A 24,576-nucleotide genomic window follows, 5' to 3' on the forward strand; every position below is an offset into this window, starting at 1 on the left:
TTTGATGGTCACCATGCAAATGTAGGCATGGGGTGGGGTGGGGGGGAGGTGGACTCCACTTAATATTTACAATAAAAATTTACAATAAAAAATACAAAAAAAAAAATACAATAAAAATATTTACAAAAAAAATATTTACAATAAAAAAAGCGCCTTCAGCGCTCGGAACTACAGCTTGTTGACCGCCTATCTGCAACCCTCCCCACACTTGGCCAGCCACTGCGCATCTACCGGCCTCTTAATTCTGTGCGCACTGCACCTGAGGACTTGAAATTGGATGTAACTAGCAGGATCTATGTGGCCAGCATTGTTTGGAGCTATACAATTTACGAATAAATTACACCATTGAATCAAACTGTTCATGCTGAGCCACCTGCTCGTACAGATGGTGGTCTGTTATTTTGCATTATACACACATAAAAAAGTTTTGCATCACCTCCGTTCCGAGAGTTCCAGAACCCATACAGAAAATTGGAATAGAGATCAACATAAACATCATTTCCATCCTTTTTATTGCATATGAAAACCACACATTGCACGTTGTACCACCATACAGCAAGGCCTTCAGAGGTGGTGGGCCAGATTGCTGTACACACCGGTACCTCTAATACCCTGTAGCACGTTTTCTTGCGTTGATGCATGCCTGTATTCGTCTTGGCATCCTATCCACAAGCTCATCAAGGTACTGTTGGTCCAGATTGTCCCATTCCTCAACGGGGGTTTCGTCGCAGATCTCCTAGAGTGGTTGGTGGGTCTCGTCGTCCATAAACAGCCCCTTTTAATCTATCCCAGGCATGTTCGATAGGGTTCATGTCTGGAGAACATGCTGACCACTCTAGTCGAGCGGTGTCGCTATCCTGAAGGAAGTAATTCACAAGATGTTCACGATGGGGGCGCGAATTATGGTCCATGAAGACGAATGCCTCGCCAATATGCTCCCGATTTGGTTGCACTATCGGTCGGAGGATGGCATTCACGTATCGTACAGCCATAACGGTGCCTTCCATGACCACCAGCGGCGTACGTCGGCCCCACATAATGCCACCCCAAAACAGCAGGGAACCTCCACCTTGTTGCACTCGCTGGACAGTGTGTCTAAGGTGTTTAGCCTGACCGCATTGCCTACAAATACGTGTCCGACGATTGTCTGGTTGAAGGCATATGCGACACTCATCGGTGAAGAGAACGTGATGCCAATCCTGAGCGGTCGATTCGGTAGGTTGCTGAACCCATCTATACCGCGCTGCATGGTGTCGTGGTTGCAAAGATGGACCTTACCATGGACGTCGGGAGTGAAATTGCGCATCATGCAGCCTATTGCACATAGTTTGTGTCGTAACACGACTTTCTGTGGCTGCACGAAAAGCGTTATTCAACTTGTTGGCATTCCTGTCACGGTTCCTCCGAGCCATAATCCGTAGGTACTGGTCATCCACTGCAGCAGTAGCCCTTGAGCGGCCTGAGCGAGGCATGTCATCGACAGTTCATGTCTCTTTGTATCTCCTCCATGTCCGAACAACATCGCTTCTGTCCACTCCGATACGCCTGGACACTTCCCTTGCTAAGAGTCCTTCCTGGCACAAAGTAACAATGCGGACGCAATCGAATCTCGGTATTGACTGTCTAGGCATGCTTGAACTACAGACAACACGAGCCATGTACCTCCATCCTGGCGGAATGATTAGAACTGATCAGCTGTAGGATCCCCTCCGTCTAACAGACGCTGCTCATGCATCGTTGTTTACATCTTTGGGCGAGTTGAGTGACATATCTGAACAGACAAAGGGACTGTGTCTGTGATACAATATCTACAGTCAACGTCTATCTTCAGGAGTTCTGGGAACTGGGGTGATGCAAAACTTTTTTTAGATGTGTGTACTCATGAACCAGTCACATCAACTTGTAGAGTATACAGATCTATTGGTCAGAAAAGGAACAAATACAGGGGTGTGAGATACGACGCTACAACATCAGCTATGAGTGCAACGGTTTACAAGATGAAGTTACAAGAAGGAGAAAGATAATCTCGGGGGAAGTTTAAGCAACACTGGGAAAGCGAAAGCATAAGAAAGGGGTTGAAGATAGAACATGGTTCTCGTTGCATACTAACGAAATAAAAATAGTGAAATTGTTATTTGCATATATTACAATGACAACACATCAAAAGGTGCTACCAGAATTACATACACATGCCATATACTGTAGAAAATAGTTTGTCCAAGTCTGTAATGTCAGAGACTGTCGCAGTCCTGGAATGATTACTATTGTATATGTTGAAGCAACTGCAAAAAATACAGCTTTAATTCGTGTAACAGCGATACACGGTGAGAAATCGTTGCAGCAGAAATCACACTGTCATCGACGCGTCTCGCGTTCAGCCGCCCATCGGCGCCGGAGCGACGCGTGCACTCTAGCGGTGGCCGTCACGTCACGGCCAGACGACGGACTCTATCCAGGGCACGAAGCTGGCGACGCGCGTGTACACGGCGGGGTAGCCGGGCTCGGCGCAGCCCTTGCCGAACGAGACGATGCCCAGGATGGAGTAGGTGCAGTAGGGCTGCGTGTTGCGCACCTGCAGCGGCCCGCCGGAGTCACCCTGCCAGAGCACAACACAGCACAGTCATCACTGCTGTAAGCTGACACTTGGTCAGGCGGACGGAAACTGTGGCGGTAAGTCAAATGAAAGCCATAAATATTTTTAAAAATTTTACCGTATTTTACGGACTATAAGACACTCCTTAATTTTTAAAAAAATTACCATTTTTAATTATTAGATTGCAAAGTCAGGCTAAAAAAAAATCTTATCCATCTTTTTGATTTGCAGCTCCTTGTATTGACCGTGTTTGCAGTTAGAATTTTTGGATGTTAGGTCCGCCAGTTATGCAAATCACCGTTTTTCTCAGTACCCAAACATGTTTCGGCACCACTGTGCCATCATCAGTGGGTTTTCGTTTTTATTTATTCTCTACATTTGGTGTGCATGAATTTTCTAGATCACTTTTGTGTTAATTGCTACAGGTAGCTTGTCATGTTTTCGTGTGGCAAGCACCTCCATTCTCCGCATGATGCTGAGATGTAGTGATGCATACGTAACTATAACAAGTATTTTCCATAAATAACATAGCAAAACACTTTTCACTACACCAGAACACTGTGAATCTGGTGTAGTGAAAAGTGTTTTACTACGTTATTTGTGGAAAATACTTGTTATAGTTACGTATACATCTCTACATCTCAGCATGATGCGGAGAATGGAAGTGCTTGTCACACGAAAACATGACAAGCAATCTGTAGTAATTAACACAAAAGTGATACAGAAAATTCATGCACATCAAATGTAAAGAATAAATAAAAACGAAAACCCACTGATGATGGCACAGTGGTGCCGAAACATGTTTGGGTTCTGAGAAAAACGGTCTTTTGCATAACTGGCGGACCTCACATAAAAAAAATTAGTTTATAAAACCGAATTGACTTTTAAAATCCTCGAGGATCGTCATCTGAACCTTCTCCTCCACCTTCGTCGACAACGTTGTCCTGTTCACATGTAAGGCGGTCTTCACTGCCATCGAGAGCATCACTTACGCCGCACTTTAAAGATTTACCAATAATGTCTTATCTCACTCTAGACCACGACTGTTTTGCCCACTGACGCAATTGTTTGAGTGTATGCCGTAAATACACGTTGGGTTTCATGGTTCAAATGGCTCTGAGGACTATGGGACTCAACTGCTGTGGTCATAAGTCCCCTAGAACTTAGAACTACTTAAACCTAACTAACCTAAGGACAGCACACAACACCCAGCCATCACGAGGCAGAGAAAATCCCTGACCCCGCCGGGAATCGAACCCGGGAACCCGGGCGTGGGAAGCGAGAACGCTACCGCACGACCACGAGATGCGGGCTGGGTTTCATCCATTTGTTCCATTCCTCTCTCATATACACTTTAAATGGTTTGTCGAGGCATCAAGAGGTTGCTATCGTCAAGTAAGTCCTCCCGGAATAACAGCAGGCTCTATATTTCCCTCTCTCAATTTCTCTTTCACAGAATTTTTAAAATAACTAGTAAACTGTCTAGCACAAGAAGAGAACTCTCCTTCAGTAAAGTACCTTTCCTTCTCTCCCACACTCTTAATCCATAATTTCACACCAGCATCGTCCTTGAAACAACTATCATGTACATGAACAACACCTGTCGACATTTCAGAAGGTTTTGGCATTTCTTGCGCTTGAAAATGATCATTCGTTTGAGTTTAGTATCGTCAGCACAACATGAAAGGACAACAGTGTAGCGCCTTTTTTCATGTCCAATTGTTTTTGTAGTTATAGTTTCAGCACCTTTCATGTCAACAGTTCTGTTACTCGGCACGTCAAATGTCAGAGGAGGTTGGTTTAGTTCCACAGTGGTTTTCTTTCGATGTCGAATAATAAAGCGATGGAAAGATACTTTCTCCTCATGCTCTTGTGTCATTTTCTGAGATATTTTCATTTTGGTTCGCATGCTAAGTCCATGACACTTCATAAACCTGTAGTACCAACCAACTCCACCCTTACAGTCTTAAGTTCCACTGTAGGGCTAGCTTATGAGTATGTATTTTAATCATTTTTGTATTAATTTCAATGCCATTTTGACGGTGTCCTTGAATCCATTTCAATACGTCATCTTCCAGTTTTGGCCATTTTGCAGTCAGTCCTCTATTTGCAAATTTAGTCTTCATTTTTTTCAGTTCTTTACTTGCCCGCCAATCGCAAATAGTTTTCCCTCTTGGTGGAGGGCCGAAATACCGCACTGCTTCCATGTTGTTCTGCTGGTGCTATTACTTTCAATTTATAGCCCGCATTAAATGTATACCTTTTAATTTTTTCCATTACGAAACAAGCTACTAATAAAAATATTTTACTGTTATCGATAACACAAATCAGTTTGAATTCAAGTCACTGGCACTGCAGACTGTTCTGGGTTTGTGATCGCGTGGCAGGAGGGAGACAGTGTCAGCAACTTCCTGAATCTCCACAACTCATGTTCGTCGCATCGGTGCATTGGTGCCAGCAGTTGAATCCAGTGTAGTCAGGTGGAGATAGGTTTCCCGCAGCAACGAATATGGCCATTTTTAAGACTGGCGGAAATTTTAAATCAAACACTGGACTTTTTATATTAATTTCGAGTATAAGGCGCACCTGAATTTTGGAGGCAAGTTTTCGAAGAAAAAAGTGCGTCTTGTATTCCATAAAATACGGTATGTGCCATATTCTTCACTAGCTGTTACGTACAGCTGCGATCGCATATCACTAGCTTTGTTACGAGGAGTGGTGGTGAGTAATTAAGCTACTGTATGTGCAGTACCATCAGCTGCTCTCATTTGTTTGCCTGTTCAGGCAATCACAGCTCGTGATGCGCCCTCCCCCCTCCCAAGGTGTCCCAATGCACGGTGACTCAGCATGTGCAGTGTCGGTGCCGCGCAGTGCGTACAGAGGGGCATGGGCTGGAGCGCGCATCTGTGCAACATGCTGCTGAAGCAGCCATACAGTATACAGCCTCTAAGTCGTGCAAGAAATAATGTGGAAGTATGCGTTAAACACACTGAAAATAGTATAAGCATTCTATTCATTACTTTGAATCGTCACATAGCACATATCAGCCAATAAAAGCACGGTAAAGATCAAAAGTCAAATACTAAATACGCTGGTGTCCAGAATTAAAGCAACAGATCGCTATTTTCCCATCCTGTGTCTAATTCACGATATAATCATACAGAGTGGAGAACATATAACCGGCCCCTGCGCTGAAAGGAATATGCATAAAGAAAATCAACGTACATCATCGCGTTCTTACATTTTTATAGTACAGTTTCATTATTAACTATGTAATTAACAGTTCAAGTAACAGATTTACTTTTATTAGTTTAATAAGAATATTTTAGAAAGGAATTTAAAGTCTGTGTTCAAAATGTTCTCCGCCAACATCCAAGCAAAGTTGTGCATGTCGAAGCATGTTAAGGAAAACACTTTTCAATACTCTTTGAGGAATGTTCGAAATTTCTTCACATATGTTGTTTTTTAATGTGTCAAGTGTTCTGGGATTGTTGTGGTAGAAACTAGCCTTTAGAAATCCCCAGAGGTAAAAGTCACAAGGTGACAAGTCGGGAGAGCGGAGTGGCCACAAGCCCATACTAACGGTCCTCTCTTCTGTATAATCAGTATGTATACGAGCTAAGGACAAATCCGACGTATGAGAAGTTGCCCCATCTTGCTGGAAGTACGCACAACCTTTTTCGTTTGGAGTTAACCGAGCCGCAAATTAATTGTACAGTTGCAAGTAAACATGTTTGTTGACAATTTCGTTAAACAATGGCCCGATAATTCTGTTACCATATACAGCACACCATACACCAATTTTTAAATCGTATAACGGCTTTTGCAGTATGCCATGGGAATTCTCTGTAGCCCAGTGTCTTGTGTATTAATGTAACCCTACAGATGAAACCAAGCTTCATCTGTCGAAAACAGGAGGACCGGATCAAGATGTCCCCCAGCGACATTTTCCAACAACCAATTATAGTAATGTGTACCCTTACCCTTGTCCGCTTCTTTTATTTGCTGACCAACCCTCACACGGTAAGATTTCATTTTTAAGCCATGAAGGATGCGTTGACATGACCTGCGAGATATTCAACATTGCTGTGATAATCCTCTTGTTGACTTGCAGGGACTTCTTTCAATGTGTGCCGTCACGTTTGCCACAACTTCAGGTGTACGTACAGTCGGTGCCTTATTTATCTTTGAATTAACAACACTGCCTGTCGAACGCCACTTTCTCACTAGATCCTGGATCGTTGATTTTGCAGGAATATTACTTTCTGGAAAATTTTCATGAAATGGATTCAGAACATACATATTCTTCAACAATGAACACACGTTCTTCAGTGGAGTAAGGCATGACAATGAAGTACACGGTTTATAACGACTACTTTTCTTATGGACTACTCACACTTTACTGCTGTTGGAAGGTGGCAAAGAAAGTAACAAGCAAGTAATGCTACTCCCGCACGTTCGCAGTACGGTTCGGACCGCTATTATGTGCGCCACTCTGTACAGACTATCAGCCAGATGTCCGTGTGATCGTGTTCTGCATGCAAGATGGCTTTCCAGTCAACCGAAAACCGTGCCAATGATAGCGTCAGGGCACACATGAAACGAGATAATGTTAGCTGGGTAGTCTCACATCGACAATCGCTGTGTACACAGTCACAGACGGTGCAATATGGCACAGAGAAGATGCCTACTAGACTATCTGCGATGGAGGGCCATAGAAAGAGCGGAAGCAGGACAGTCGGCAACTGATTTGGGTTGATGGTTTAATTTGAATCATTCTATTGTTTCTCGGATGCGGCAACTGTTTATAGAGACCGGAATTGTATCCCGAAGACCAGGGCACGGACGACCATGTGTGACTTCAGACGAGAGGACCGTTATTTGGATGTAACGGTACAACGGTACCACCTCAGTATTGCATGGCAACTGGCATCTGAGCTCGCAGCATCCACTGAACGTGTTGTTTCGAGGCAAACGGTCTGCAGAATGCTTTGACAGAGTGGTCTTTATTGTCGCAGACCTGCTGACGTCTCTTCACAGAAGAGAATATCTAGAGTGGAGTCATAAAATATGCCACCTGGACAGTCGAACAGTGGGCCAATGTTGTTTTCACAGGTAAGTCCCGATTTAGTCTCTAGAGTGATTCGCATTTGGAGGGAACGTGGAACACGATTTCGGGACTCAAACATCGAGGAAAGAGACCGATTTCGAGGTGGTTTCCTAATGGTGTGGGCAGGGATTACGTTTACCACTCGAAACCCTCTTCATGAAATTGTACGGTTGAATCGGAAAGGTTTAACTGCTGTTAGGTATCGTGGTGAAGTCTTGGGACTTCATTTGCTATTGTAGAGAGGTGTTGTAACTCCAGACTTCGTACTAATGGATGATAATGCTCGAGCTCAAACAGCACGGGTGGTTGATGTTTTCTTGGAAACGGAAGATGTTGCACCCATGGCGCGGCCTGCTCGCTCTCCCGATTTGAATCCCATAGAGCTTGTGTGGGATGCACTAGGGAGACAGCTTGCATCTCGTCAGCCCCCATCAACCACTCTCCAAGATTGCGAGCAGGTCTGCAGGAAGAATGGGCGTCATTGCCTCATCATGAGACTGGTGACACCGGTCACACCATGTCCCGTCGATGTCTGGCCAGTACTGCTGCCAGAGGTGGTCACAGTCCATGCTGCGCACATTATCCAGTTGTCAGAATGTGTGTGCAAATCCCTTAAGTTGGAAAAATCGGAGGGTACTTTTGTCTACCGTTATGCATGATGCAACTGTTTACCTTATGTATTCTTTACATTGTTTCTACTTTGCTATCGCCTGTTTTTACTGTTTTGTGGCAAAATAAACGCAGCCATTCAAAATTTCCGTTTGTTGCTTTATTTTGTACACCAGTGTAGTTTTTTCAAAGAGTAAATATTTTTCCTTAATTCGCGTAATATTCTTCATATTAATAAGTATCTCGTACTACACTCTTTCTGAAGCATTCTGTCTTCTTCCTCAGGGTCCAAGCTCTCTCCATACCCAATTTCATTGAAATCGGTTCAGCAGGTTAGTCGTGGAAACGTAACAGACAGAGGTACTTTCGCATTTATTATACCAATACTGATGAAACTTTCAATTACGATATCTTTTTTCCTTGATCAGAATTTGATGAAAGAAAGATGTATCGGTACCCTAATCTATGCTCAAGTTATATGCGACAAGCCCATGAAAGAAATTAGACTTTTCGAACAGGCAGACAGTCTGATACGACGGATTTAGATGAATCTTGAAATCACGATATCTTTTTTTCCGTGCCCCAAGCTATGCTCAAATTACCTGTGATAAACCTGTGAAAATTCGTCTAGTGCTTTTGGAGAAGAGCGTTCAAACAGACACGACAGTTTTACATGTTTATTATTTGTATACAGAAGATACTCTCATTCATGGTCAAAGCAATTTAGTCAACACTTACAAGGGGCCTCCATTCCTGTAGAACAGATTTATTTTGGGAGAATGCTTAGTCACACGTTGAGTCTTTCTTCCTCATTCGTGGAAAATCAACAGTGGTAGTCATAATATACAGTCGCTGGACAAAAATATGGCAGCACAGTGAGAAATGCATGCTTCAACATAAATATAGATGCTAGCCAAGCTCGCTGCTGGCGCTGTCGTATTTGACAAAGACCGGTACCTACGATGTGTCCCCAGTACGCCGCAAGTGTCCGTAGTGGTCAGGACAGTGTCAATGTAGTTGCGAATGCGTTATGCCGGAGCTAAGTGAATTCCAACGTGAGCAAATTGTCGATGCTCTTATGGTGGATGCTTCCGTAACCGATGGCACCGAAGTGCTTCGTGTGTCAACTTCCAAGTACATTTAAAATTTCGTACAGGGAAGGTCGAAAAATTATCGACCGCTAAGCCAACAACCAGATACACAGAACACAAAAGAGCATTAAAAAGTAACAGCTGTCATTACACATTTGCTGAACACCTTATGGACAAGAAACATAGCACAACAGACATTAATCAAAATTCTCAAATGCAGCAACAGCCCCCCACAAAAAGTAATCATTGAAGAAGACTATCAAATACAAAAAGCCATTGTTGAAGGAAAACAAGTAATAATTTAATACACAGCTCTCTGCAATGGAACTCTGTTCTATGCCCTCCAAGAATTATTACATAACACAAACCTATAGAGCCTCCCCCTCCCACGCGCGCGCGCGCACACACACACACACACACACACACACACACACACACACACACAGAATTAATTTCAGGCATAGCCATTAAAGGTCCCAAATCGTATTTTTTTTGCTTAAATACTCTGACTACAGAGCATAAATACTCTGACTACAGAGCATAACTTAATCATAGCTAACACTTGGTTCAAGAATCATAAAAGAAGGTTGTATACCTGGAAGAATCCTGGAGATACTAAAAGGTATCAGATAGATTATATAATGGTAAGACAGAGATTTAGGAACCAGGTTTTAAATTGTAAGACATTTCCAGGGGCAGATGTGGATTCTGACCACAATCTATTGGTTATGAACTGCAGATTGAAACTGAAGAAACTGCAAAAAGGTGGGAATTTAAGGAGATTGGACCTGGATAAACTGAAAGTACCAGAGGTTGTAGAGAGTTTCAGGGAGAGCATAACGGAACAATTGACAGGAATGGGGGAAAGAAATACAGTAGAAGAAGAATGGGTAGCTCTGAGGGATGAAGTAGTGAAGGCAGCAGAGGATCAAGTAGGTAAAAAGACGAGGGCTAATAGAAATCCTTGGGTAACAGAAGAAATATTGAATTTAATTGATGAAAGGAGAAAATATAAAAATGCAGTAAATGAAGCAGGCAAAAAGGAATACATACGTCTCAAAAATGAGATCGACAGGAAGTGCAAAATGGCTAAGCAGGGATGGCTAGAGGACAAATGTAAGGATGTAGAGGCTTGTCTCACTAGGGGTAAGATAGATACTGCCTACAGGAAAATTAAAGAGACCTTTGGAGAGAAGAGAACCACTTGTATGAATATCAAGAGCTCAGATGGCAACCCAGTTCTAAGCAAAGAAGGGAAGGCAGAAAGGTGGAAGGAGTATATAGAGGGTTTATACAAGGGCGATGCACTTGAGGACAATATTATGGAAATGGAAGAGGATGTAGATGAAGATGAAATGGGAGATAAGATACTGCGTGAAGAGTTTGACAGAGCACTGAAAGACCTGCGTCGAAACAAGGCCCCGGGAGTAGACAACAATCCATTAGAACTACTGATGGCCTTGGGAGAGCCAGTCGTGACAAAACTCTACCATCTGGTGAGCAAGATGTATGAGCCAGGCGAAATACCCTCAGACTTCAAGAAGAATATAATAATTCCAATACCAAAGAAAGCAGGTGTTGACAGATGTGAAAATTACCGAACTATCAGTTTAATAAGTCACAGCTGCAAAATACTAACGCGAATTCTTTACAGACGAATGGAAAAACTGGTAGAAGCCGACCTCGGGGAAGATCAGTTTGGATTCCGTAGAAATGTTGGAACACGTGAGGCAATACTAACCTTACGACTTATCTTAGAAGAAAGATTAAGAAAAGGCAAACCTACGTTTCTAGCATTTGTAGACTTAGAGAAAGCTTTTGACAACGTTAACTGGAATACCCTCTTTCAAATTCTGAAGTTGGCAGGGGTAAAATACAAGGACCGAAAGGCTATTTACAATTTGTACAGAAACCAGATGGCAGTTATAAGAGTCGAGGGGCATGAAAGGGAAGCAGTGGTTGGGAAAGGAGTGAGACAGGGTTGTAGCCTCTCCCCGATGTTATTCAATCTGTATATTGAGCAAGCAGTAAAGGAAACAAAAGAAAAATTCGGAGTAGGTATTAAAATTCATGGAGAAGAAGTAAAAACTTTGAGGTTCGCCGATGACATTGTAATTCTGTCAGAGACAGCAAAGGACTTGGAAGAGCAGTTGAACGGAATGGACAGTGTCTTGAAAGGAGGATATAAGATGAACATCAACAAAATCAAAACGAGGATAATGGAATGTAGTCAAATTAAATCGGGTGATGCTGAGGGGATTAGATTAGGAAATGAGACACTTAAAGTAGTAAAGGAGTTTTGCTATTTAGGGAGTAAAATAACTGATGATGGTCGAAGTAGAGAGGATATAAAATGTAGACTGGCAATGGCAAGGAAATCGTTTCTGAAGAAGAGAAATTTGTTAACATCGAGTATAGATTTAAGTGTCAGGAAGTCGTTTCTGAAAGTATTTGTATGGAGTGTAGCCATATATGGAAATGAAACATGGACGATAAATAGTTTGGACAAGAAGAGAATAGAAGCTTTCGAAATGTGGTGCTACAGAAGGATGCTGAAGAAAAGGTGGGTAGATCACGTAACTAATGAGGAGGTATTGTATAGGATTGGGGAGAAGAGAAGTTTGTGGCACAACTTGACTAGAAGAAGGGATCGGTTGGTAGGACATGTTTTGGGGCATCAAGGGATCACAAATTTAGCATTGGAGGGCAGCGTGGAGGGTAAACATCGTAGAGGGAGACCAAGAGATCAATACACTAAGCAGATTTAGAAGGATGTAGGTTGCAGTAGGTACTGGGAGATGAAGAGGCTTGCACAGGATAGAGTGGCATGGAGAGCTGCATCAAACCAGTCTCAGGACTGAAGACCACAACAACAACAACAACAACAACTCTGACTACATTAAGTGGTATGTGGTTGCAGATGACAAACTGTGAAAGAAATCAGTTACTGTAAAAAGATAACACATCAAGAAAACCACACCATATGGTAAAAAGCTATAATTCATAATTTTATGTATTTCTTCGAAAATTTGTAACTACTGTTTTAAAAACTAATGTTTAAATGTATACTGACATTAAAGAACATTCTTTATGTTTAACAGCCATAAAATAAAAGCCCACTGATGATGCTGCAACTGCAGTGCAACATATTTGGGATAAAAAACAAAATTGTATTTTGCTAAAGGCAGTCTCCATCCAAAAATATATGTAGTGGATTGAAGTGTATGTTGGGCGATCGTGATAGACGTTCATTGAAGAGGATTGTGACGAAACATAAGAGGACAGCAGCTGCAAAAGTCATTGAAGAAGTGAATGTCGCACTCGCGAACCCTGTCAGCACCAAAACAACATGGAGGCGTTCCATAAGTAGGGAACTGCAGGGCGAGCTGGAGTTCCGAGACTGCTCATCGGTGAAGCAAATGCCTGCAACAGGAAAACATGGCTCCGAAACCATAAAGCCTTGGCTATGGAGCAATGGAAGCAACTCATTTGGTCAGACGAATCTTGTTTCAGACTGGTCTCAACTTCTGGCCCTAGAGTGAAAAATGATGTGGAACCTGTAATGACATGGGGAGCCATACTGTGGTATTCCACGGGCCCCGTGGTTACTCTGGAAGGTTGGATTACTGGCAAGGATTATGTGACCATTTTGACTGATCAAGTCCATCCCATTGTACAAGTTTCTTCCGCAGTGGCGAAGCTGTGTTCCAAGACGACAGGACCCCTACTCAGAGCTGGTTTTGTGAGTATGGGAATGAGCTGTCACACATCACCTGGCCGCCAGTCAAAATTGGTTCAAATGGCTCTGAGCACTATGGGACTTAAGTGCTGTGGTCATCAGTCCCCTAGAACTCAGAACTACTTAAGCCTGACTAACGTAAGGAAATCACACACATCCACGCCCGAGGCAGGATTCAAATCTACGACCGTAGTGGTCGCGCGGTTCCAGACTGTAGCGCCTAGAACCGCTCGGCCACTACGGTCGGCGGCCGCCAGTCGCCAGACCGCAGTGTTATTCAGCATTAGTAGTTTACTTTGGAAAGAAGGGTGAGTGGTCGCTATCCACGTCCACCACATTACTTGAACGTACCACTATATGATCGTATGGCATTGTTGGCCGAGAGGCCCCATGCGGGGAAGTTCGGCCGCCGTATTGCAAGTCCATTTTAGTTGACCCCTCTTCGGCGACTTGCGAGTCAATGATGATGAAGGACACACAACACCCAGTCATCACGAGGCAGAGATAATACCTGACGCCGCCGGGAATCGAGCCCGGGACCCCGTGCGCGGGAAGCGAGAACGCTAGTGCAAGACCACGAGCTGCGGACATTTTTCAGGAAGAACGGTGTAACATTCCTTAGAATACAGGACCCCTCTCTGTCCATTCCGAGACCACTGGAAGCTGTTTTGAACGCAAACGGTTTTCCTAAACCGTATGAGGCGCAGTAATGTGTTTGTGGAGTTCCATATATTTTTATTCATCCTCTGTACACTGCTGGCGAACAGACTGTAACTCCACGAAGGACAAGAAACGATACAGTCTTACTTATCCCTTGTAAGCATTATATTAGGAAGAATACACGATTAAATTTGTGGGTGATTTGCGGTACACAGGATGTGAAGAATAGCGAACTGAGCCGCTAGCTCTTGCAGCGATAGTCGCTGTAAACCAGCTGCGCATTGGGTAGAGCCGAGCTTGGATGTCATATTGGGGTAAGTCTTTTTATTCTGCTTCCGAGGTCGTGAATCGTAGTGGCTGCAGAATGGTCACGTGTCAGCCTCTTGGCAGCCCAACTGGGTTCTGCGAGTGCTCACTCATTTTCAAAAAGCCCGCCAAATTGAGGCAGCCATGACAATGTTGCAGCTGTCGCTGGCTAATCCTGAACACTTCTTTAGTCACCTAATCGCCATTTCCGAGCGCTACGTGCATCACTACCCGAGAGAGAGGAGAATTGTAAGCAGTCCAAACTACCGCAGTCGACACTATCGCAAAATAAAACTGAGGATCCAACAGTCATTGGGGAAAGTGATGCAGAGTGTTTTGTTGGGACTGTCCTGGTGCGGTGCTAACAAACTAGGCTAGTAAGGGGGAAAACGTTGCATGAGCGCACTACCGGAAATATCCAAACAAAGTTGCAGAAGGCTGTCAAGATGAAGGCGTCGCGGGGAAGCTGTCTGCTCAGTACTGTTGCTCCACGACAACACGCCGCAGCTCAGCCTGCAGAGAACGCAGCTACACATGCTGCCTCTTTGAGCTATCAAATTTTGACTTACTCCCGTTATCATTCTGTCATGGTTCCCAACGATTGCTTCCTAGGCATTTCCAGTATGACGGCAAGGCTAATTTTGAGGTGGAAAGTTTCCTGAACAGCCAAAATGTTGATACGGTGTTGGGGCTGTCAAGATTTATCAAAAGGTCGAATGTTGACATCTTGGGTTGTCGGGTGTTCTGCCGGATATCAGCGTCGTACTTGCACGATATTTCGGTCACGTAGCTCGTAACCTTCATCAGGTGCGACCTGAGACTGCTCCTCGAGTTTTTTTTTTTTTTTTTTTTTTTTTTTTTTTGCACTTTTCATTCCCTTCTCGGATGGAGAAGAGCGGGCTGTTGTAGAGCATGCGTTGGGCTCTTTTCAGCCATGGGTTTTATTTATTCTGTTGGTGGCTCCGCTCCTCGAGTGGACCTGGTCCAGTATTTATGCCTATGGCCTTCCCCCTCCACCAACGGCTGCAGGCGCTTCCTCTGTGGTCCGCGCCCATTCCCTGCGACCTGCTGGAGCGTTGCTGCTCCGTTTTCCGTCCGCTGCGGTTCTAGGTGTTCCCTCTGCGGTCCGCGCCCACCAACCCCGCTCCTGGGGGTTTCATCTACGGTCTGGGGTACCAAGCGTTCCCCCTGCGGTCCGCGCCCGCTCACCACGACCTGTTGGAGCGTTGCCGCTCCGTTTTTCGTCCACTGCGGCTCTGGATGTTCCCTCTGCGGTCCGCGCCCACTAGTCCCACATCTGGGTGTTCCATCTTCGGTCTGGTGCTCCTGGCAGTCCGTCAGGGGCTCGTTTTCCATCTCCATGTCTCTGGTTCTTCAGTTTGTGCAGTGTTGCAGCTGGCCCCGTTGCTCCTTTAACAATTCCAGAGCCGGATCCCAGGCTCTGCTTAGCTGGTACCCTGTGTCACCGTTCATAAGATCGTCAGCCATTTTAATTTCTATCGATCCTCTTATAACACTGTCCCAAAATCTGGGTGTTTGTGCTAGAATCCTGGTATCCTCATACTTCATGGCACGATCTAGTTCTAGACAGTGTTCAGCAATGGCTGACTTAGTCACCTGTCTTAATCTAGTGTGCCTCTGATGTTCTTTGCACCTGATCTCCACAGTTCTTGTCGTCTGGCCAATGTAGGACCTCCACATTGACAAGGTATATTGTAAATCCCTGGTTTTCGTAACCCCAGGTCGTCTTTGACACTCCCCAGCAGTCCCCCAATCTTGTTGGATGGACAGAAAACACACTTGATATTGTGTTTACGGAGGATCCTACTGATTCTGGCAGAAATAGAGCCAGCATAGGGCAGATATGCCACCTTCTTTGTTTCATCTTGGTCTTCTTCAGGAACCTGTGGTATGGTGGCTGGTTGGAGTGCCCTCTCAATTTGTCTGTCCGTGTATCCATTCTTGGAGAAAACTGTTTTGAGACGTTCTATCTCTATAGGTAGATTCTCTTGGTCTGACAGGGCATGTGCTCTGTGGACCAGTCTTCAGAACCCCATTCTTCTATGCAGGGTGGTGATAGCTGCTGGCCTGCAGATATAAATCAGTGTGTGTTGGTTTTCGGTACACACTGTGGCCAATTGATCCATCTGCTTTCCTCTGGACTAGTACATCCAGAAATGGCAGCTGGCCATTCTTCTCCAGTTCCATGGTGAACTTGATAATAGGGTGGCATGAGTTAAGATGTTCAAGAAACTCGTTGAGCCTGTCCATCCCACGTGGCCAGATCACGAAGGTGTCATCCACATACCTAAAGAAGCATGTGGGTTTAAATGTGGCTGTCTCCAATGCCCTCTCCTCAAAACTCTCCATAAACATGTTGGCAACCACAGGGGACAGTGGGCTGCCCATAGCTACACCTTCAGTTTGCTCGTAATATTGGTTTCTGTACAGGAAATACGTGGATGTCTGTGTATGACTGAACAGGTCCAACAGAGCACCGTCAAATTTCTCTGCAATCAGTTCTAGTGAGTCCTTCAGTGGGACCCTGGTGAACAGCGATACCACATCAAAACTGACCATGATGTCCGAATCTGTGATGTGCAGTTGCTTGAGGCGTTGCAGGAAATCTTCTGAGTTGCGGATGTGGTGAATACATTTGCCCACATATGGAGACAGGAGACCTTTCAAGTACTTGGCTGTTGTGTACGTAGGTGCCCCAATATTACTGACAATTGGACGTAGGGGCACGCCCTCCTTGTGTATTTTAGGCAGACCATACAGTCTAGGTGGCACTGGCGCTTTTTCCCGTAGTTGTCTGATGATCTTATCAGGCATCCCTGTTTCCTTCAAGAGAGCACTAGTCTTCTTGGCCACCTTGTCTGTGGGGTCACACTCCAGAATTCTGTATGCAGGGTCCTCCAGAAGTTGGCGTACTTTCTCATCATAATCCACCCGCTGTAAGATGACAGTGGAGTTCCCTTTGTCTGCTGGCAGTACCACAATGCTGTTGTCTTCCCGGAGTTTCTTGAGTGCAAGCCTCTCCTCGGTTGTGATGTTCGATTTCGGCGGCCTGGCCTTGGTGAGGGCCCTGCAGGTCTCTCGGCGGACTTCCTCTGCCACATTAGGTGGAAGTGTGGCTGCAACTTGCTCTACTGCACTGACGAAACCTGAAATGGGTACATTTCTAGGGGTCGTAGCAAAGTTGAGACCCTTGCTGAGTACCTTTAAGGTTGTATCATCAAACTGTATGCCACTCAGATTCGTCACAGTGCGTGTCTCTTCCATCTGCTGTGCTTTCTTACTCATGCGGTCAAACTTTGCAGATTGGCAAGATGAGGCATTCCTTCTAGCACACTCAGCTAAAGACCAGGAGGCACGGTCTACCCAATCCCAATCTTCTCTAGTTAAGGAGGCTGCCATGTACAGATGAATGTGTAACAGCTCCCTGGCCACAACATCTAACCTGTGGCGCATATGTCGAATCCTCTCTCTCGCCAGTGCCATGCTGTCTCTGCGTTTTATCTTGTTCGCCGCTCTGGAGTTGATGTGATGTTTAATTCTGGCAAATGCTGGTACCACTTCTCCACACTTTAGCTGAGTGTGCTAGAAGGAATGCCTCATCTTGCCAATCTGCAAAGTTTGACCGCATGAGTAAGAAAGCACAGCAGATGGAAGAGACACGCACTGTGACGAATCTGAGTGGCATACAGTTTGATGATACAACCTTAAAGGTACTCAGCAAGGGTCTCAACTTTGCTACGACCCCTAGAAATGTACCCATTTCAGGTTTCGTCAGTGCAGTAGAGCAAGTTGCAGCCACACTTCCACCTAATATGGCAGAGGAAGTCCGCCGTGAGACCTGCAGGGCCCTCACCAAGGCCAGGCCGCCGAAATCGAACATCACAACCGAGGAGAGGCTTGCACTCAAGAAACTCCGGGAAGACAACAGCATTGTGGTACTGCCAGCAGACAAAGGGAACTCCACTGTCATCTTGCAGCGGGTGGATTACGATGAGAAAGTACGCCAACTTCTGGAGGACCCTGCATACAGAATTCTGGAGTGTGACCCCACGGACAAGGTGGCCAAGAAGACTAGTGCTCTCTTGAAGGAAACAGGGATGCCTGATAAGATCATCAGACAACTACGGGAAAAAGCGCCAGTGCCACCTAGACTGTATGGTCTGCCTAAAATACACAAGGAGGGCGTGCCCCTACGTCCAATTGTCAGTAATATTGGGGCACCTACGTACACAACAGCCAAGTACTTGAAAGGTCTCCTGTCTCCATATGTGGGCAAATGTATTCACCACATCCGCAACTCAGAAGATTTCCTGCAACGCCTCAAGCAACTGCACATCACAGATTCGGACATCATGGTCAGTTTTGATGTGGTATCGCTGTTCACCAGGGTCCCACTGAAGGACTCACTAGAACTGATTGCAGAGAAATTTGACGGTGCTCTGTTGGACCTGTTCAGTCATACACAGACATCCACGTATTTCCTGTACAGAAACCAATATTACGAGCAAACTGAAGGTGTAGCTATGGGCAGCCCACTGTCCCCTGTGGTTGCCAACATGTTTATGGAGAGTTTTGAGGAGAGGGCATTGGAGACAGCCACATTTAAACCCACATGCTTCTTTAGGTATGTGGATGACACCTTCGTGATCTGGCCACGTGGGATGGACAGGCTCAATGAGTTTCTTGAACATCTTAACTCATGCCACCCTAATATCAAGTTCACCATGGAACTGGAGAAGAATGGCCAGCTGCCATTTCTGGATGTACTAGTCCAGAGGAAAGCAGATGGATCAATTGGCCACAGTGTGTACCGAAAACCAACACACACTGATTTATATCCGCAGGCCAGCAGCTGTCACCACCCTGCATAGAAGAATGGGGTTCTGAAGACTTTGGTCCACAGAGCACATGCCCTGTCAGACCAAGAGAATCTACCTATAGAGATAAAACGTCTCAAAACAGTTTTCTCCAAGAATGGATACACGGACAGACAAATTGAGAGGGCACTCCAACCAGCCACCATATCACAGGTTCCTGAAGAAGACCAAGATGAAACAAAGAAGGTGGCATATCTGCCCTATGCTGGCTCTATTTCTGCCAGAATCAGTAGGATCCTCCGTAAACACAATATCAAGTGTGTTTTCTGTCCATCCAACAAGATTGGGGGACTGCTGGGGAGTGTCAAAGACGACCTGGGGTTACGAAAACCAGGGATTTACAATATACCTTGTCAATGTGGAGGTCCTACATTGGCCAGACGACAAGAACTGTGGAGATCAGGTGCAAAGAACATCAGAGGCACACTAGATTAAGACAGGTGACTAAGTCAGCCATTGCTGAACACTGTCTAGAACTAGATCATGCCATGAAGTATGAGGATACCAGGATTCTAGCACAAACACCCAGATTTTGGGACAGTGTTATAAGAGGATCGATAGAAATTAAAATGGCTGACGATCTTATGAACGGTGACACAGGGTACCAGCTAAGCAGAGCCTGGGATCCGGCTCTGGAATTGTTAAAGGAGCAACGGGGCCAGCTGCAACACTGCACAAACTGATGAACCAGAGACATGGAGATGGAAAACGAGCCCCTGACGGACTGCCAGGAGCACCAGACCGAAGATGGAACACCCAGATGTGGGACTAGTGGGCGCGGACCGCAGAGGGAACATCCAGAGCCGCAGTGGACGAAAAACGGAGCGGCAACGCTCCAACAGGTCGTGGTGAGCGGGCGCGGACTGCAGGGGGAACGCTTGGTACCCCAGACCGTAGATGAAACCCCCAGGAGCGGGGTTGGTGGGCGCGGACCGCAGAGGGAACACCTAGAACCGCAGCGGACGGAAAACGGAGCAGCAACGCTCCAGCAGGTCGCAGGGAATGGGCACGGACCACAGAGGAAGCGCCTGCAGCCGTTGGTTCAAAATGGTTCAAATGGCTCTGAGCACTATGCGACTTAACTTCTGCGGTCATGAGTCGCCTAGAACTTAGAACTAATTAAACCTAACTAACCTAAGGACATCACACACATCCATGCCCGAGGCAGGACTCGAACCTGCGACCGCAGCGGCCGCGCGGTTCCAGACTGTAGCGCCTTTAACCGCTTGGCCACCACGGCCGGCCAGCCGTTGGTGGAGGGGGAAGGCCATAGGCATAAATACTGGACCAGGTCCACTCGAGGAGCAGTCTCAGGTCGCACCTGATGAAGGTTACGAGCTACGTGACCGAAATATCGTGCAAGTACGACGCTGATATCCGGCAGAACACCCGACAACCCAAGATGTCATTAGATCGCCGGGAAAGCCTGAAGAGTTACAGGTCGAATGTTACTGATCGTCCACGAAAACGAACAACGGCCAGGAGAGTGGTGTGCTGACCACATGCCCCTCCTTATCTGCATCCGGTGACGTGTAAAGGCTGATCCTTAGACGCCAGGAAGGCATCTGACCCAGACGGTACCCCTGTAAGATTTTATGTTGACTATGCTACAAATATAGCACCATTCTTATCCATCATCTATCAGAGATCATTGGAACGGCGGAAAGTTCCACGACACTGGAAGAAGGCCTAGGTCATAGCAATCTGTATCTATCTATATCTGAATCCCGCTCCAGCTACTGCCGGGTCTGGGTGCTGACGAGTCCTCTCCATTTGGCTCGGTCCTCCCACCACTTTTCTTCCTCCACTTGCTGCCAGGTCACACCTCTCCTTTCTACAGATAATCTCACTCCCATTTTCCACCGTGTTCTTGGGCGCCCTCTAGGTCTTTTCCCATCCATCTTTAGTTCTTCCATAATTTTGGGGAGTCTCTGCCCCTGCATCCTCTTAACATGCCCATACCATCTTAATCTCTTTCTTTCAATTTCTTCTCTCATACTTTCTTGTGTGAGGTCCTTTCTTATCTCTACATTCCTTACTCTGTCCATTCTTGTTTTTCCCTTAACTTCTCTGAGAAATTTCATTTCCCCTGCTTGCAGTCTGCTCCAGTCCCTTTCTGTCACTGTCCATGTTTCTTCACAATAGGTGACAACAGGGTTGTAATAATTCTTATACATAAAGAGTTTTGCTCTTTCTGAAACTTCATTATTCCAAATCAGATGTTTTATTGTTTGGTAGAAATTGCCTCCCTTCTGTAACCTCCTATTAATTTCGTTAGTTATTCTTCCATCCCTAGATATTTCACTCCCTAAATAAGTGAAACTTTCTACCACTTTGAGGGGTTCTCCATTCAAGGTAATATTTCCGTTGATTCCTTTCTCTCTTCCAAATACCATTACTTCACATATATTGCTTTCAAAACACATAGCAATCTATAAAAAGGGCCAATTTCACTGACATCGACTTCTTGTAGAATCATGGAACATATTTTGTGTTCAGACATAATGACCTTTCTAGATTCTGAGAAGCTTATCTGCATAAACCACCACGGTTTTAGGAAACAGCGGGCATGCGAGACACAACTGGCCCTCTTTGTGCATGACATACAACAGGCTCTAGATACCGGCTCCCACGTTGATACCATATTTCTCGACTCTCTAAGGGCGTTCGACTCAGTTCCGCACAGTCGCTTGCTACAAAAAGTGCACGATTACGGTCTATCCGATGACATATGCGGTTGGATAGAAAGTGTTCTAACAGACAGGGAGCAGTATGTCGTCCTGAACGGGGTAACTTCAACAGAAACAAGAGTAACTTCAGGTGTGCCCCAGGGCAGCGTAATAGGTCCTCTGATTTTTACGATTTACATAAACGATCTGGTTGATGGTATTGACAGCGGCCTTAGACTGTTTGCCGATGATGCTGTAATGTACAGGAAAGTAGTATCACACGAAAGCTGTGAACAAATCACCGAGGATTTGCAGAAAATAAATGCGTGGTGTAATGACTGGCAGTTATCTCTCAATATTAGTAAGTTTAACCTACTGCGTATAACCAGGCGAAAATCCCATTAATGTACGAGTACAAAATAAATGCCCAGTCTTTGGAAGCGGTAACGTCCGTCAAGTATCTGGGTGTGACTATTCGAAATGATCTCAAATGGAATGATCAGATCACACAAGTAACGGGTAAGGCGAACTCTACATTGCGGTTTATTGGTAGTATCCTGAAGCGATGCAGTCCATCAACAAAGGAAATAGCTTACAATACGTTAGTTCGTCCAGGCTTAGAGTATTGTTCGTCTGTATAGGACCGTTACCAGTTGGGTCTGATTCTGGAGATTGAGAAGGTCCAAAGAAGAGCGGCAAGATTCGTGACTGGTACATTTAGCCACCGCGAGAGCGTTACAAATCTCATAGAAAGTTTGAAGTGGGACACACTTGCAGATAGACGGCGCGCTAAACAGAAGGGGCTGCTCACTAAATTCCGAAATCCGATCTTCACCGAGAATGTAGAGCATATATTATTTCCATCAACTTTCAAATCGCGCAATGATCGCGATTCAAAGTTAAGGGAAATAAGGGCTCGTACTGAGGCGTTCAGACAGTCGTTTTTCCCTCGCGCGATCCGCGAGTGGAACAGAGGGGGAGGGGGGGGGGGAATATGACTTTGGCGGAATTAGTATATATTTAGATGTAGTATATATGTAGATGTAGGATGACACGGCGGGCGGCCAGTACCGCTGGTTCTTCAAGACCTGTTCAGATGGTGTTTATTGGTTTTAAATGTTATCATATAAGAAGTGTCATGGACGCTGTGAAAAGACTGGAAACTTGGTTAAGTAGCAACTTGCAGGCATGGCGCTGGAGAGACACGGTGGATATGACCAGCAGGAAACAGAACGAGCAAGTGCAACGGTTAACACATCTCAGGCGAAAGTTGTATGCCACAATAGTCACGGTCACTATCACGACGAAAAAATGATGTAAGCAATGGAAATAGCCATGAAAAGCTAACCGCGGGCAAAACAAGGAAATGTTCGACCATGAGGTGTCTTTGTAGACTGTTTTAGGACCAGCGAGAAGCTTCTGAAAAGATTTTGGTCTCTAATAGGGCCTTCAGGGAAGCGGGGGACAGCAACACTGCCACGAGAAACTCCTCCAAGTGCCTGAAGAAGCAGTATATAAACGGCATTCGGGGGGCAGCCTCGGTAGTAGCAGAAGAGTTAAGCAGTGAGAAAGCTGATAAGTGAGTCACACGGTTGGGGCAGCAGTCATCACCAGGGAGCAGTTGAGTCGTCCGAAACACAGTCACTGTAAAGTGACAGTTGAATGATGCTGCAGGAAACTACGAGAACACTGCACACATTCGACAGAGGCACAGATTCCCCGGTAAGTATCCAGTCACTGTTCTTGCACTGAATTTTGTACCTGTTAGTAAAGAACAAGGTCCTTAGAGACTGTCTCTAGAAGTAGCAAAGAGTAATAGTATTTGTCCGTCAGAATATACAGAGGAACAAGCGGCACCTTACAATTGTCTCCTAGTGTTAAGTTGCGTGAATCTCAACGGGGATTAATTTTTGGGTGTATAAGAAGGAGGGAGTGCTGCCTCGCACTCGTCTTCTTACCTTGATTCGAGTACTTTATGTTATCATCAGAAATATTCGCCAGGGAAGCACTTGTCTCTGATAGAGAAAGGCAGTGCTCAGGAAACGGGGCTTGCTGGAACGGAAGCACGTAATCACTGATGGATTGAAGTCCATTGTAAGACACCTCTCCGAAAAATAAGGTGTTCTTACTTCGTATTGGGAAGTTTTTGCACCCTTATTCATTTCGTGGAAAACAGATCTTCTCCATTCTAACGTCACCTCCGCTAAATATCCTAGGATACTTGTAAGGTGGCAGCTTGAATGAATGTTAATTTCGCACCTTACATGAGATTTTATACGTCGTAATGAGTAGATGGATATGTCATATGACAATAGTGAGCAAATTTGCCTATCAAAATGTACAGTATGTAACGCAAATCGGTATGACACTCGATTAGACGGTATTAACACACCTAACCGAAATCCTGCATGGCAGTGAACAAAAGGTGAAAAAAGCTGCTGGAAGAGACGCTTTAGTTTGGGACAGACTCTGGTTGTGCAGCCACGGCCCACATACAACGAAAGGGGACTGATGACCTGTGGTGAAGGAGACAACGAACTCATTAGGCAATACATCAAGGTAGCAGGTGATGGCTCAGCACTGCCTGCGACAGAGAAATTCTTTAGAAAGTTGCGTTGGGGAATTTCCAGATGGATACAAACAGGCCTGAGACACAGCTAAAAGAGTCGCATTTACTGATCATGTGAAAGGTCCATGGTGCCCTCTTGATGCGCGCATGTAACTTTTAGGCGTCAGGAGCGGGCACAAAATGTCCAATTGGCTGCAATAAACTCAGAAGGAGTAGAAGTGGCGAGTTTACGGAACAGTGTGAAGGTATGCCCTTTGCGATTGGGTAGGGGGGTAGTTTCCATGAGATGAAAGGAACGCTCCCATTGGTCTAAAAAGGCCGTAATGCGAAGC

At 45.3% G+C, this 24,576-nt stretch overlaps 1 protein-coding gene across 1 annotated transcript in view; it reads right to left on the minus strand.

Annotated features, from left to right (window-relative positions):
- Positions 1–2,123: 2,123 nt before the first annotated feature.
- Positions 2,124–24,576, minus strand: part of LOC126252388 (trypsin-1-like) — a 208,710-nt gene continuing 186,257 nt past the window's right edge. Inside the window, exon 7 of the mRNA XM_049953281.1 lies at positions 2,124–2,596. Coding sequence (XP_049809238.1) covers positions 2,429–2,596 — 168 coding nt within the window. The 3' untranslated portion in view covers positions 2,124–2,428. The remainder of the gene's footprint in view (positions 2,597–24,576) is intronic.

Source organism: Schistocerca nitens, chromosome 1 (assembly GCF_023898315.1).
Source record: "Schistocerca nitens isolate TAMUIC-IGC-003100 chromosome 1, iqSchNite1.1, whole genome shotgun sequence".
Lineage (NCBI taxonomy): Eukaryota > Metazoa > Arthropoda > Insecta > Orthoptera > Acrididae > Schistocerca > Schistocerca nitens.